General features: G+C 43.8%; 1 protein-coding gene across 4 annotated transcripts in view; it reads left to right on the top strand.

Moving 5' to 3' along the window:
- Positions 1-8133: 8133 nt before the first annotated feature.
- The window catches only part of ZNRF2 (zinc and ring finger 2), a 68951-nt gene continuing 61674 nt past the window's right edge, over positions 8134-15410 (top strand). For all 4 annotated transcript variants that reach the window (XM_066628888.1, XM_066628886.1, XM_066628885.1 and 1 more), the window contains exon 1: positions 8134-8991. In XM_066628888.1, coding sequence (XP_066484985.1) covers positions 8532-8991 — 460 coding nt within the window. In that variant the 5' untranslated portion in view covers positions 8134-8531. The remainder of the gene's footprint in view (positions 8992-15410) is intronic.

The raw sequence follows: 15410 nt of genomic DNA, 5'->3' as shown, positions 1-15410 counted from the left end.
GGCAGAGATCATAAAATATGAACAATACATTAGCAGAAATCTTATTATGTCCAGGATTTTTACACCTGAAAAACATTTCAATCAGTTACGCCTTAAATTTAAAAAACATGCATATGAGAAATATGCTTCTGGTTAGGTAGCCTTTCAATTACCATTTAATTCTGATTGCATTTCTGAACAGGAGCGTGTAATGCTGGCGGGAAGACAGTGTGGCAGGCTGTAATTGGATTCCCTACCCATTTTGCTGGTGAAAACCCAGTGCCTGGAAAGGTTCTTCAGGACAGACAAAGTATAATAGACCCTTTTAATGCTTTTAGTGACTCGGGGTCCAATTCTATCCAACTTTTCAGCACCGGTACAGCCACAATGCAGCCCCAAAGTAAATGAACAAATGTCCCCATACCCTGAGGAAGCCTCTCAGCTGCCCCCCAACTGCAAGATGCAGCATATGCCCCATTGACATGGCTGCACCAGTCCTGAAAAATTGGATAGGATTGGGCCCTTGTGCAATAGGAATAAATTGGAGGTACTGCAAGTTTGCAGTATATGTGGTTACAGCTGACAGATTAATGTATGTAAAATATTGGAAAATAAACAAGGTTCCAACAGAAAAGTAATGGGAAAACAAACTATAGGCTTCTTTTACTGTATCTAAATTAACAAGGCATTGAAGACAAAAAGAACACCAAAGCTAATAGACTGGATAAAATTGGTTACCTTATTTATATGTATTACTGGATGAACAAATGACCAAATCTCAATAGATGTTATACATGTATTCAATTTACTTTGATTTATTGTGCAGTATTGTATGTGGTCACAAGTACAGTAACATTCTGTCTTTTATATGCAAGTTAGGTACTATATATTACACCATTCCAATTAAAGGAAAGATATAAAGACTGTAACTCAGTGGCTCAGCATTTCCTGTCTTCCTTCTTTGCCTGTGAGCAAATGTAAATCCTGCTGAATTAGTTCCCCACTATAACTGCAATTTTCAACCAGTGTGCTGCAGCACAATGGTCTGCAGGTGTGCTGGGGGAATTTGGGTGAGTCATTTATTAGTAGGGCCATTAGGGGATGTGAGCCCCCTGCAAGCAGTGGAGGGGCCTTGTCAATTGTCAAAAAACTGATGGCATGCCTTGACAATTTTAGCACCTTGTCAATGTGGCGTGAGATGAAAAAGGATGAAAATCACTGCTCTGTAAAGACTGTGGAGATCTTATGGGGTATTGTTTTCCAGATCCGAACTCTTGATACATTTCAGTACAGAGCCAAGCAAAGCTATTATCACTAGGTGTCAGTGTGGACTAGTTTATTGTATAAAAATACGAAGTACCCTTTCTGAAAAAAAAAAATGGTTGTTTGAATTGGGTAGAAGGACAGCTGTCTAGTTAGAATGGGGGACAGCCCAATCCTATGCATGTCTACTCAGAAGTAAGTCTCACTGGAGTCAATGGGGCTTATTCCCAGGAAAATGTGGATAGGATTGGGCTGATAGTCTGTGGAAGTAACTAGTATATTTAGATATTTTTGTAATCTTCCAAACAACATCCTCGTTGAACAATTCATATTTGTTTCTGATGATTCATACACATTCTGAGTCAATTTTTAAATTTTTTAAAGCCATTCTGATCAATTTTTCTTCCCTAGCAGCCATCACAGTGCGAACAAATTAATAAACTGTGAACTTTCATCAGAATATGTCTGTAATATGGCTTTTGAGTTACTGAAATGATTGACACTTCTTAAGTGCTGCATAAACACATTTCAAGAAAGTGTGTTCCACTCATTATCTTTGCAAAGGTGTGGTTAGGGTTTTTCTTTTTCCCCCTGTAACCAGCATCCTTGTTTAGACTGTCATTGAGGATTAGCCGAGGTGAGATGATGCTTGACAAAAAGCTCTGTTCAACTCTAAAGCTTGCATATTTCTTCAGTGCCAACAAATGGTGGTCCAATAAGAAATATCACTTCCCCCATTTTGTATCTCACAAGCACACTGTTGCAAACTGCATTTTGCCTTGAAGCTTGTCTTAAAGGTTTGGATGTGGAAATCCAGATTCAAATTCCTCTCCAGCCAGAAAGTTCACTGGTTGGCCTGAGGCAAATCAGTGATTCTAAACATAATGTACTTTGCAGGGCTGTGGAATATATAACATCAAATAAAAGTTCACTGCAAACCCACTTTGATTCCTTGAGATATGGTGGAAATAAATATTTTGCTCACATTCCCTGTTACCTTTTCTTCCCCTGCTCCTCCACTTTTTTTTACTGGTCACCCTTGCCTCCTTTGTATCTTCCCTCCACTGATCAAAATTTAGACTGCAAGCTCCTCAGTGTAGCAACTTTTTTTTGCTTATTAACTCTATAAAATACCATATAGACTGATTGTGCTAACATGTAATAAAATTTATCTAGCTCCTTTTAAACATGCTGAATAAATAGTGTAAACCAACTAATTTTCAACAAGTTTGCACAATTTGGAATGAATTGCCATGTGACTGCCATGTGAACCGGAAAAACTGGCTTTTCAGATGTCAAACTAAACCATGGTTTAATTATGGTGTGATGCAAAGATCCTAAGCCTAATGTTCACACACTCCCTTTCCCCTTTGCACACAAAGAGGTAACAATGTCTACTTCCTGCCATGCTAGAACACGAGACATGTCACAACCTCTGAACTGAATTCAATCTCGGTCATAAACTGTGATTTAAAAAAGGTGGGATTTGGTGGATTCAGACATCATGATAAATCCTGGCCTTCTCTAAAAAATTAGAAAATTTTATTTAACCAGGTTTTAAAATTTTAACCCCAGGTTAAAAAATTGAAAATTTCCTTCCTTTTGTGTTCAAAGAGAGAAGAAGAGCGCATGAGCCTGAGGCTTGCAAAACCATTACTGGATTAGGAAATGAGTTTTGGGAGTTATAATTTCAATATTTGACCAGCTGCTATTACAGGATAGAATTCTAGTTGGCTAGCTCTTTGTGTTAAGTATTCAGTAGGCTGGAGTTCAGGCAGAGGATGGGGCCCAAACTTTTGTTAAGCTAATAAACCAGGTTAGGTAATGGTTCTTAACAATTCCCTGATGGTCCTGAATGGGAGTCATATATATCTATATATCTACCTGGTTGGGGGGGGGGGGAAGAGGTGCCAGCATTGGGTGACTCACTTCTCTCTGTATGTAGTCAGTGAGAAAGCAGCATGTGTTGTACTCATCCCCTCTCACAGGAATATATCCCACAGAGAATGTCTCTCTTCTCTCTTTTAGGTAGTCATCCTGCACTGTTCTCAATCTCTCAGGTACTGTACTAATCTCCTTCCCCTACCTGTGGCAAGTTCCAAGGCCTCTCCCCCTCTCATTAACCCTCATACTCCCCTTTTGAATGTTTCTAACTTCTGCAAACTTCAAGTGTTCTGTAAACATCTGTGCATCTCTGTGGGTGGTCCTGTTTTGGATATACAGTAGTCTGATCAGTATGCAAGACATGAGTTTGCTGTTGTAGGGAAAGATATCCTTGCCAAGTTAGGCAACAGGCACAGGCGAATGCAGGATCATCCTCCCCTTTACTCAGCCAAGCCAAGCAGTTCAGAGTAGACAACAAAAAGTGGTACTTGGTAATCCCTCCAAACTGGACCCTTACTCTTCAACAGCAGCTCATAAAGCAAAAGGAATTCAGAAAAATCTCCAACCAGACAAAAACACTCACACTGCATATGCAGTCCAAAATTCAATTGATCCACACCCATACCAGAGTTGCAAGTGCATTTGGCTGCTTGCAAACACATCTTCTCCCTTACATCAAAGTCGGGTATTCCTGGCATCTGTTTCAAGGAGGAAAGAGTGACAGCACTCAGCCCATGTTCACAAGTAGAAGGTTAACAGCTGTTATAATAATGAGCTTAGCTATACTGGGAAAATTCAGAAGTGTGCCTTGTCACCTTTTAGAGCACAGCCATTAGTGCTGAAGAGCTTTCCTCTTCTGATCTATCAAGTATCTGTGGTACTGATTCCTAACAATTGCATCATTATTCAAAATTGCATCATTATAGAAAACTATAAGAAACTGTCATAGCATATGTAAAATTGCACATGCTGCTGTGGTCAGAAAGCTAACTGCTGTGGTCAGAAAGCTAAATGAACAGCAAACTACAGTTCTTCAGGAGCCAGTTACAAAAGACGTTGTTGGTAGCAGAGTCAAATACAGGAAGCAAATGAACTCAAACATATCTCTGATAGAACTAAGGTGCTTCTTTTGGTTTCTGAAACAGGAGCAAAGGAACATTTGTGCTTGGCTGTTGTTTCCACTAAACCACCATATTGGATTTACCGCAAAACTGATGATATAATTATGTTTCTTTGTATTTATTCCATTTATTGTTAGCACATTTTAAAAATGGCTTTCTGTAACAGAACCCACTGTGCACTTGAAGTCACACCCAGTTTGGTCTCCTCACAACTCTATGTATGTTTCCTCAGAAGTAAGTTCTATAGCATTCAATGAGGTTTACTCCAAAGGAAGTGTGCATAGGATTGTGGCCTTAATGATTAAGCAGAACATGAAGTAGTCAACATTTTCTTGGAAAACATTTCAGTCTGACTGATTTCAATGAGAATGAAACATTTTAGGAGTGCTTTAGAAGTCTTGGGTGGTTTTGTGAATTGTCCTGATGATTCAAGACAAAACATTATATTCTCTTACCTATTGTTTTGACAGAATATAATTGCCTTCTTTCCCTGGAAATGTCTGAGTATAAAAAAAGACTTAGCAAGAACTGCCAATTTGACAAGTAAGGCCTGACACATGCTAAAGGAAAACCAACAAATTGGTGGGTTGAAAATGGCTATGGGTATGATTTTCATCATCTGAATATTCAGTGCTTACCTGCATTTCAGAGAAACTATGATTCATGTGACTAATGAAAATAGCTCTATCGACAACAAAGCAAGAACCTCTCCAGCCAACTACTACAGTACTTGCAAGTGGATCTGCATGGAATAGAACAAGCCTGCCCACTCAGAATACCTGCCCACTCAGAATAGAATACCTGCCCACTCAGTTGTGGGCAGGTATTCCAGTCTGCTGCTGAAGTTTGCATATTCAAAGAAACATTGTAAGGAAGTTAAGAACAAATTGTAAGCCCTAATCAGAGACATTGCCATGGAAAAAATACACAAGTCTCATTTTTTACTCCAGATCATGGAGAAAAAATTCTTGAAACCTGTGTTGTAGTGGTATTTTTAGGTGCGCAATTTTGTCATGTGCTTAAAACAGCCTCCCCTGTTTGTGGCTCTCCTTTCACATTCTTCTCCTGTTCCAGCAGTTTTCAGGTATTTGGCATTCGGCTCTGCGCTGCACCACTTCGCACATACTTTGGTGCTCTGGGGCTTCTAAGACACCTAAAGGAAAGGGGGTTAAGTGCTCCAGACACCAGGAACATATGGTCATTGGAAGCAAGTGAGGCAGAGCCTCACTTTAGCTTCCAGACCATCCAGACCTGAGCTCCCAGATGCAATCAGAGATGTTTTGGTGAAAACCAGAAGTGCTTTTAAAACACCTCCGAGGGCTTTCTGAGGCCTATAGAGAACACATACAGTGTCTCTGGGCCTCAGAAAGGCTCTTGACACCACCAGAACAAGGCTTTGGTCACATTTGAAGGCCTAGTGACCTGGAAGTGTTACATCACTTCCAAGTCACATGACATGCTGTGCCTCACCACCACAGGAAATTATCCAGTTTCCAGGCAGCCCAGGGCAGTCCGAAGTGCTTGAATATGCGCCACCTCATAAGGTGGCGCAGATCAGAGTAGACCCATTGGGGCTGCTGCAGCGCAACATGCGGTAAGGGGAAACAATTCCCCTTGCCCTGGGCTGGCCTGCAGTCAGCCCCAAACTTGTGCAGGATACAGCACAGGGCTCTGGCCTGCCTGTTTCCAGAGCAAGTTGGGATTGCGCTCTGGGTCATCTAAAGCTTGTAAGAGATAACATGAAAGCTGTGTGTACAGTGACAACCACTCTTGTACAAAACAATAACACACAATAACCAACACAATACAACACACACACACACACAATACACATACACAATACACATCTGGCCCAACTTGCTGATGTTTCCATTTATGGGGATGTAATTCAGGTTTTTGCTGCACAGCTAGCTGATATGAAAGCACAACCTTGATTTTTAATTAACTTATGCAATAAAGTGCACCCCTTCCAGCACCATTCAAACACACATTATCAAGCTTCAGAGTTGCAGTGCTACATTTGCCCCAAGATAACTGCACAGGTGGTTTATCTGCTATTTTATTTATTTGCTTGATTTATATCCTGCCTCACAGCCAAATTTATTTGCTAGTATATTTTGCATAATATACTATGCAAAACTGTAAGCAAAAATTGAGTTTGAAAGAAATGGACTGATTCTGAAAATACTTGTGCATCATTTTTAATTTACTTTCAATTAATAATTCCTAAGTGATTAGGGAAACAAGAAAGCGAAGGGAAGGGCCAGGACACATGCGCAGCATGAGCATGCATGTCTGTTACTGAATGGAGCTGCACTGTTCTTATGTTGACACCTATAACATAATGAGCAAGAACAACAAATGTGTAACTTTCAGTGTCAAGTATCTAAGTAATCAGCATTATTTACCAATCTCTGTAATGGCCAGCTGAATGGAAACCTACTACACACACACAGCTTGCTCTTTATTTTATTTATTTAATGACATGTACATCCTGCCTTTTTTCCATCCTGGAACAGAAGGTGACATACATATGCAAGGCTCACAAACCGTTCCCCATTGAGGCACTGACCAGATCTAGAACTGCATCATACAGCTCAGTCCATGCCCTGAGACCGTACCGGTATGTGGGCAGAACTGGTTGTTACAGATTGCCTGTGGCTTTTTAAAAATGGTAACAAGAGAGGAAAAAAAAGGGGTGATGCATTTCTGGGAGAAGTTCCAGCACACCCTCAAGGCTGTATTGTGTACTCTTCCCATTCTTTATAGCTGGTATCTTACAGGATTGGCTAGGCAAGTTGAGCAACACTAGTCCAGAAGGCACACAGAAGGAAAGCTCCTACCAGGAGCAGTACTCTGCATACTGTAGGAAGAGCAACAAGTCACAGTGATTGCCATGTGAATAAATTGCAGTTTTGATCTGTTAAGTCTTAGGTGAACCTGAAGGGTCTACAGGTGTGGTGGCCATGGAGGCATCCGAGGTAGTACTCAACAAGGCTTATTCCCAGAACCTGGTTTTAGGCTTACTTAAAAGTAATGCCTGTGAATTTGTACAGATTACATTTCTCCTCTCTCTGAGTAGCAACAACCTGTGCCTCTAACACAGTGTTTCTCAATGTTTTTACTCTGTGGTACCACTTCACATGGTCCACCTGTTTGAAGAACCACCAAAAGTAACTAGCAATGACCTAATCACCAGTTACTCCTGGGTTGGGAGGCCAGATGCAACATGACAAACACCAGTAAGAGACTCAGGGAAGGTTTTTTCAGTGCGGAAAAGCATGCTGTGGAGCTCTGCCAGGTGAGCCTATGCTTGTCTACTCAGAAGTAAGTCCCATTGTCTTCAATGGGCTTACTCTCAAGAAGGTGTGCATAGGATTGCAGCCCCAATTACATTTTGTCTTAAGCATGGCCATTTCAGCATCACCAAACCAACCACCATTTCCCTTCAGCCACAGGCAGTAGCAGACCCATAGTGTAAGCAGACTTTGCCTGTGGAATTTCCGCCTGCAGCTGTTTCAAGGCATGCAAGGTCTGTATGGGGACTGAGGGAGAATGGGCAGAGGGCAGCAGGGCTTCTGGTGCATTCAGTCGCCTCACAGACCAATCCTGCGCATGTCTACTCAGAAGTCAGTCCCATTAGAGTCAATGGGGCTTACTCCCAGGAGGCATGATAGTCAATGGGGCTTACTCCCACTGCCAGGAAAGCGCGGGCAGGACTGCAGCCTCAGTCCCGCGCGCCGGCTGCGGTGTCGAAGCGAACCCAGCTCCAGACGAGGGGAGGGACGTCGCCCGAGGGGCTGAAGGGAGACAGGAGGCGGCGGGGCACAGGAAGGCGGCGGCCTCCGCCTCCCTCTCCTCCCCTTCTCGCTGCCCGTGACGGCGACGCGGCGGTAGAGGAAGCGGGGCGGCTGCGCAGAGGTGCCGCCCCTTCGCCTCACACGAGCGGCTGGTGGCCGGCAGCGCGCTCCTCGTCGTGGTGGTTCCGCCGCCCGGCCGCCCTCTTCGGTCGGGGGCACGAAGGGCGGGATGGCGGCAGCGGCGGGCCCGAGCCCTGGGACCGCGGCGGCCGCCGTGGCTCTGAGGGACTCGCAGTGGTGGAGGCGCCGCCGCAGCCCCGGGGCGGCCGCCAGCTGAAGCGCCTCTCGTGCCCTCTCCCGCCACTGGGACTGGAAGGGCGGCGGGCGGGCGCTTCGCTCTGCGCCACCCCGCCCGGCGGCGGGTCCCTGTGAGCGCAGCGCCGGAGCCTGAGAGGAGCCGCACAGGAAGGAGGCGCGAGGAGCCATGGGCGCCAGGCAGAGCGGCCCCGCCGCCGCCAACGGCCGCGCCCGCGCCTACTCCGGCGGGGACCTGCCTTCCAGCAGCGGCGGCGCTAACGGGACCGGCGGGCGGGCGGCCGGCGGCGCAGCGGGGAGGTACACGCACCTGGCGCCGGGAGTGTACCACGCGGGCCCCGCCAGCTCGGCGGCCGGAGCGGCGGCAGCGGGTGCCCCCGCGGCGGCGCCCCGGAGCAGGTCTCTCGGCGGGCCGGCCGCCTCCGGGACGCGAGCCGCGCACTCCGCCTTCAGCATCCCCAACAGCAGCGGCCTCTACGGCTCCCAGGACTCGGTCAACAGCACCCTCGAGGAAGGGGGGCGGGAGCGTCCCGCGGCTGGAGGCGCCGGCGCCGGAGGGTACAGCGGCGGCGGGCCCCGGCTAGTCATCGGCTCCCTGCCCGCCCACCTCTCGCCTCACCTGTTCGGAGGTAAGAAACGCTCCCGAACTTGCCGCTGTTTCTGTTTTTGTCCGCAGCCTGAGGCCGGGATGGGGGGAGAGGAGAGCCTGCCCGACAGCAGCGTGCTGTACAGATTAGAGCCCGATCCTAGGTGGGTCTACTCAGAAGTAAGCCCCATTTTAGTCAGTGGGTCTTACTCCCAGGTAAGTGTGGCTAGAATAGCAGCCACAGAGCCCAATCCTAAGCTTGTCTACTCAGAAGCAAGTCCCATTGTAGTCAGTGACTGACTACTTACTCCCAGGGAAGTGTGGATAAGACTGCAGCCTTAGAGCACAATCCTATGCTTTTCTACTCAGAAGTAAGTCCCACTGTAGTCAGTGGGGGTTACTTCCAAGAAAGTGTGCATAGGATTGCAGCCTTAGAGAAGAGAAAGTGAAAATGCTGTCTTTTCGAGCATCCGATCTGTGTATGTGCATGCAGGGAGTTCTCAGTGTTGGTGAACAGAGCTACTGCTGCAACCAAACTTTGACTGTGACTGCTAACCTTGTCTAAATGCCACTAGTAGTGCTTCCCCCCTTCACTGGTTGTATGTGTCTGGAACAATTGTAACTCCACCTGACAGGTAAGTATCATGATTACTTTGTGCGGGAGGGTCACCGATCACATACCCTGTAGCCCAGTGATTCCCAAACTGTAAGTCATAGCTCCCTAGGGAGCCACAAGAAACCAGCCAGGGGAGCCATGGACTCCTCACAAAAAATCCACTGCCCTATACAGTGTATAGCAGTGATTCTCAAACTTTTAGCACTGAGACCCACTTTTTAGAATGAGAATCTGTCAGGACCCACCAAAAGTGATGTCATGACCAAAAGTGACATCATCAGGCAGGAACATTTTTAACAATCCTAGGCTGCAATCCTACCCACACTTACCCAGGAGTAAGTCCCATTTACTATCATGGTTAAAAGAATATACATAGTCGGTTGTTCAAAATACAGGTCTGTAGCATTTCCCAAAAAGCAGTCATATACCATGGTAGCATCAAGTCTAATATATTAAAAATAAAATATTGAAATGGAGACCCACCTGAAATTGGCTTGTGACCCATCTAGTGGTATCAGTTTGAGAAACACTGGCATATAGAATTGTAGCCCTTAATGTCAAACTGCGGCTAATGGCCCAGAGGGTCAAGGGAGCTGCTAGTTGAAAAAGTTTGGGAACCACTGCTGTAGACCAATAGTTCTCAAACTTTTTGATCTCTGGAGTCCTTTATGCTCCTAAACAGTCTTGGGGAGCCTCTCTATTGCATTTGCGGAGTCTTGGGGAGCCCCAGATTGCATGCAACTCAGTGCCAAGCTGATGGTGACCGCTTATGGGGTTCTCCTGGAGCCTCTGAAGAGGTCTCAGAGAGCCCCAGAGCTCCTAGAAGCACATTTTGAGAAATATTGCTGTAGCGGAATCCTTTTTTAAAAAATAAGTAAGTATGCATAGACTACTATTGTCGTCTATTCGTGGTGTAAGAGTGCTATGGGTTGCTCTTGGAAATGTTCCATACCATTACAGTTTGCTGCTGTAGTGTGTAGTTATTGTACGTATATCAGAAACTGAGGACACCACTTGTATACAGCCTGTAGTACAACGATGTGGTTGTGCATGGAGGCTTTCTAGAAAAATATTCTCTAATATCATCCTCTAAAAGTAGGAATGCTAGCCTGTGTCTTGGTTGCTAATACCCAATAAATATTGCCACTTTTCACAGTTGTACTAACTGATTTCCCTGTCTGCACTTCATCTTGAATATAACTTGCTATCAGTTCTCCTACCCCTTGTAGTGTAATGTGTTCTTCTTTTTCTTCCTGTTCTAGGAAAAAATAGAATAATTTTTCTTTCAAATTTAGCAGACTTGAATTGGTATGTTGGTGCTGTATTCCTCCACTGTTTTTTTAAATGCTTCTGAAACTGAACAGGAACTGAAAAAAAGAAGCAAAACCTTCACACTGCGCTTGGTATCATAAGTGTTTGTTTGGCCTTCAAGTTCAGTAGCTATTATTGGTGGCTCTTTAAATTATCCAGCCTACTACTTATATAATTAGGATTTAATTGGATAATGTATTTGTGCATCCATGCAGTACAGTATATTTAAATCTGACCAAAGTCTCTCTTTGGATATGGATTTGGAAAAATAGAAGTACTACTTGTAGAAGAACTTGTTCCTTTTTTTAGGTTAACAAAATTGCCCATGTTGAAGTTACTTAATCACTGAACAAAGTGATTGCAGCTGTGAGTTGAAATGGCCCTCACCATAAGCAAAATTCAGAATGGGGGGGGGGCACAAGTGATATTGAAGATTGCTGAAGTTGTGGCCAGATTCTGTGATGCTTCCTTGGGAGTAAGTTGTCACTGAACTGAGTTGACCTTGCTTTCAAGTTGGCATACATAGAACTTTTGTCCAAACGTGATATGGTCTCTTAGGCAGCTTGTACCTTAAACCTTGTACCTTGTGTGGTGGCTGGGTCTTGAATACTTATGGATATTGTGGTTTTATTTTTGTAACAGCCTTGTATAACAGCTTTGTAACAGCCTTTTAGTTAGGACAGGGGCTGGTAACATGTGACTAGTGGATCCCTTTCTCCACTGTTCCTCCCCCCTCCCCCAGTCTGCAGCAGATCACTGAATGTTATCTGTGATGGCAACACTGTTACATAGCAGCATGCTTCACCTCTTGATACACTGTTTGAAAGGAATGAGATTTTTCTTAAAGCTCTAGGAGCCTTGAATGAATGGTGGGAGGTGTAGCTATTTGGATCAACATCACAGTTAATTCTCCAGAAAATACCTCTGACAAACATCCTGTCTTCAAAAACCAGTTCAGTATGCTTTTTATTTTTAGAGAACGTGCTTAACCAGCATAAGGACTAATAATTTTCAAGCTAACAATATTGTTTATCATGTATTTTGTGCAGTGGTAATCTTGTTCTGTAAAATGGGTTGTTTGCCACTGTATTCCATTAGTTTTTTTAAGTAGCATAGAATCGTTCAGCAGAAAAAGGAGGCAAAGTGGAATCTATCTGTAATATCTGCAAACTATATGCATGTATATATGTACTCAGCAGATAAACAAAAACCTATTTATGAAGGCTGGCAACTTCTCATTCTTCTAACTCTTTGATCCATCTGATTGTGGCAAGAGAGAAATATTTGGCTTAATATCCATGTTCATGAGGAACTGCTTGCCCTTGAAGGAAGTAGTTGATAGGAAAATGATACTGCATGAATAATATTAGGATTTCTATGCCATATAGTTTTTCATACATTTAAATACATGTTGTGTCATTCTTTCACAGCTTTTCTTGGTGTATAGGTGTATCTTAATTATTATGGACTTTGGAAACCCCTATTTTGAAGGTGTGTTTAAAGATTGCAACCAGGTCATTTGTAAAGTACCTGGGGTATAGTGGACTACATGCAGAGAGTTTTATGTCTTTCTGAGCACTAATGCAGTTTTCATGAGGAAAAATGTAATGCTCTTCTAGATAGCAGTAAATGAGTCATTGAAATTCCTTTGTGGAATGCTGTTGTGCAAATGTTGCTGGTATCCATTGAACATTGTAACATAATTAGTGATAAGTGACTCTATTCGTTCCCCTCACTGCCATTCCATTTTGTAATAATTTTCTTGCTCTTATTTCCTTGTACAATGAAGATGTATACAGGCTACATCTGTTAATAATATTGGTTGGTTAATGTTTGAGTAATATGAGACTTGAGAAATTTGTTGACAATGTTGTTGCTTAAGTTCCTCTCAGACTCTATATATTGGGGATCTGTTTTGGTGTTGTTGACTCCAGGTAAGCACTGGTGAAAGTGCATTCCTGTGGTGGTGCTTCACATAGAAATAATGTTTAAATCAGTGGTTCTCAAACTCTCAGGGAACTTCTGCAGAACTGGAACTGGAGTGCAATCCACTTTCACTTTTAGAAGCCTGGGGAGCCATGCAGATGCTTGCGCAGGGCTCCCCGCAGCCCTGGGAGGCTGCAGGAGGCTCTGGTAAGTCCAGCCAAGCCCCTGCAGCCCCCTGAGCAATGTGATCCTGGAGATCAGTCCCTGCCTCCTTGCTGCCCCCACCCCTTAAGGGGGTAGAGGTCTTCAGGCTGGGGCCCTTCGGCATCCCAGTTTGGAAACTACTGGTTTAAATGTTTCACCATGTGTTGCCCTTCTACATGGAGTTGGTGAGCATTTGCATGGGGATATGGAGTATTCAACTGTATCATTTCTCTGTGGAGAACATTTTCAGATGTGCCTATCTGGGAAAAGTAACAGTGAAACTGGCTCTTTAGGTCTGTTAGGAAGAGAACAAAAAAAATCTGCAGATAGAATAGTGAAAATAGGAAGCAAACTCTGCAAGTTTTACAAACCAATTTTGGTTAAACTTCTCTTGTAAGATTTTACCTTTTTTCTATTCTTATTAAACAATGCTCATGTTTATCTTTTATAGTCTTTGTGTAAGATAATGATACTGTCAGAGTCCTCCTTAGGGGAACACTATTATAGATGTGATGTTCCTATAACAGTGGTATCTTGCAACCCATCCCCTCATGCCTGGAGGCTTTGCTTTAACTACTATTGTATGTTTTTATATTTCTTTGACCTTCAGAATGCCTGTTTGGTTTAGAACCATACAGTGGCATGTGGAAAAGATAGGTCATGAACTGCTGGCTCCTGCTGACTGCTGATTTCTGGCTCCAGCTGATTGCTGAGGTTCTTGCAAAGATTGTTGGAGTAGTGGAGCTTGATCTGGTCTAGCAAAGCACTGCTTAGTTCTTTTCTTGAGTTCTACCCCATAAAGTACAAAGAGGAAGCAGGCTGATGTCTCCCAGTCATACCAGGTAGTGTATTCCACATTATGCTGAATATGTGGCTGCTGAGGAGGCTATGGCTATTAGGTAGCATGTCAGCATTTGGGAGACTAGACAGCAGCTAGGGTCCTGCTTCTCATTTAAACAGTCATGGAGACATGACTGTTGACCTTTCAGTAGGCCCCAGTGGATGCAGCCATACAAACAGGGTGTGCACTGTTTCCTGCACAAAGGGAAGGTAGGTTATGGAAGCCTCTTCAAGGTAAAGGCACAATTGTTTCCTTACCTTATTGTTACTTTGGCACTGGAAAGTTGGATAGGATTGGACACTTAGGGTGCAATCCTAACCCACTTTCCAGCACTGACATAAGGGCAATGCAACTCCAAGGTAAAGGAGCAAATGTTGCCTAACCTTGAGGAAGTTTCCATGACCGCCCCGCAACTGCAGAATGCAGCACATGCCCCACTGGCACAGCTATACCAGTTTCCAGCTATACCAGTTATACCACAGCTAACCAAAGCTGGAAATTTGGTTAGGATTGTGCTCACAGTGTGACTTTGTGTATAAAGGAAAGGTCTGTGGATGAACAAGCAAGTGAAAGAGACTGCATCACTGCTGCTCAGGCTGAGCTTCTGGGAGGGAGGGCTTTCTTTTGATATTGATCCCCATGTATTTTTGAAGCAAGCCCTTTTCTGTTGGGATTATTACTGCATTGTTTCTTAAAATGTTGGTGACCATCTGTTCTGGCCGGCATGTATTTGTTTTTTTTGTTTGTATCACAGGAGTTACTGGCCATGAGCACTCAGGATTTTGTCAATATAGTAACTTAACCCAAGAGAAATCTTAAAAAAAAAAAAAAAAAAAAAAAAGAGGAGGGAGGAGCAGCAGCAGCAGCAATTAAATTGGTAATGAAAATTCTGACAGAAGGATCACAACACAAAATGATGCCTCATTCTGGTGTATGAGTGAAAATTTTACCATGTTCTAATCTAGACTGTGTTGGGAAGAAAAAAATATCCAGGTTATTCTGTTTTTTAAAATGTTGACCATGTGTTGTGGCTAATGTGAGTCAGAAAAATTACTGGGTAAACGTATTTGTTTTTAAAAGCATTAATATGTGCTTGCATTCTTTTTTTGGGGGTGGGGTGATGACCCCTCAAGGTATTCTTTGTGCTTTTGTGGTTGGTTTAAAAGTATTGGACATGTGCTCTGGCTCTTTTTTTTGGGGGGGGGGGGATGTGAGTTCTGTCCTGCTGGCTTTGCTCTGTGCTTTGGGTGTGTTTTGTTTGATATTATACCATATTTTGTCTTTTTCTTACATTTAAAGTTGTAAGTCATTGTAAATATCCCTGTCCAGCCCCAGGGCTCATCCCAAGGTGGGAGGACTATCATAGGGTTTAGAACCCAACATATCTCTTCTGGGGTGGGTAATTGCCTTAAAGAAGCAGGTACAGTTGTACACTTGTGTTCATAACATCTTTTATTTACACACAGTAGCAGTACACAGAGGTTCCTTCTTTACTCTCTGCTTTCGAAAGCCTGTGGTGTTACTTTTCACTGAGTGCTTGCAGTCTCTGTCCAGGGACTGTAAA

The sequence above is a fragment of the Tiliqua scincoides genome, chromosome 5 (genome assembly GCF_035046505.1).
Source record: "Tiliqua scincoides isolate rTilSci1 chromosome 5, rTilSci1.hap2, whole genome shotgun sequence".
Lineage (NCBI taxonomy): Eukaryota > Metazoa > Chordata > Lepidosauria > Squamata > Scincidae > Tiliqua > Tiliqua scincoides.
Note: the sequence above shows the minus strand (reverse complement) of the source record. Positions and strands in the feature narration are given on the sequence as shown.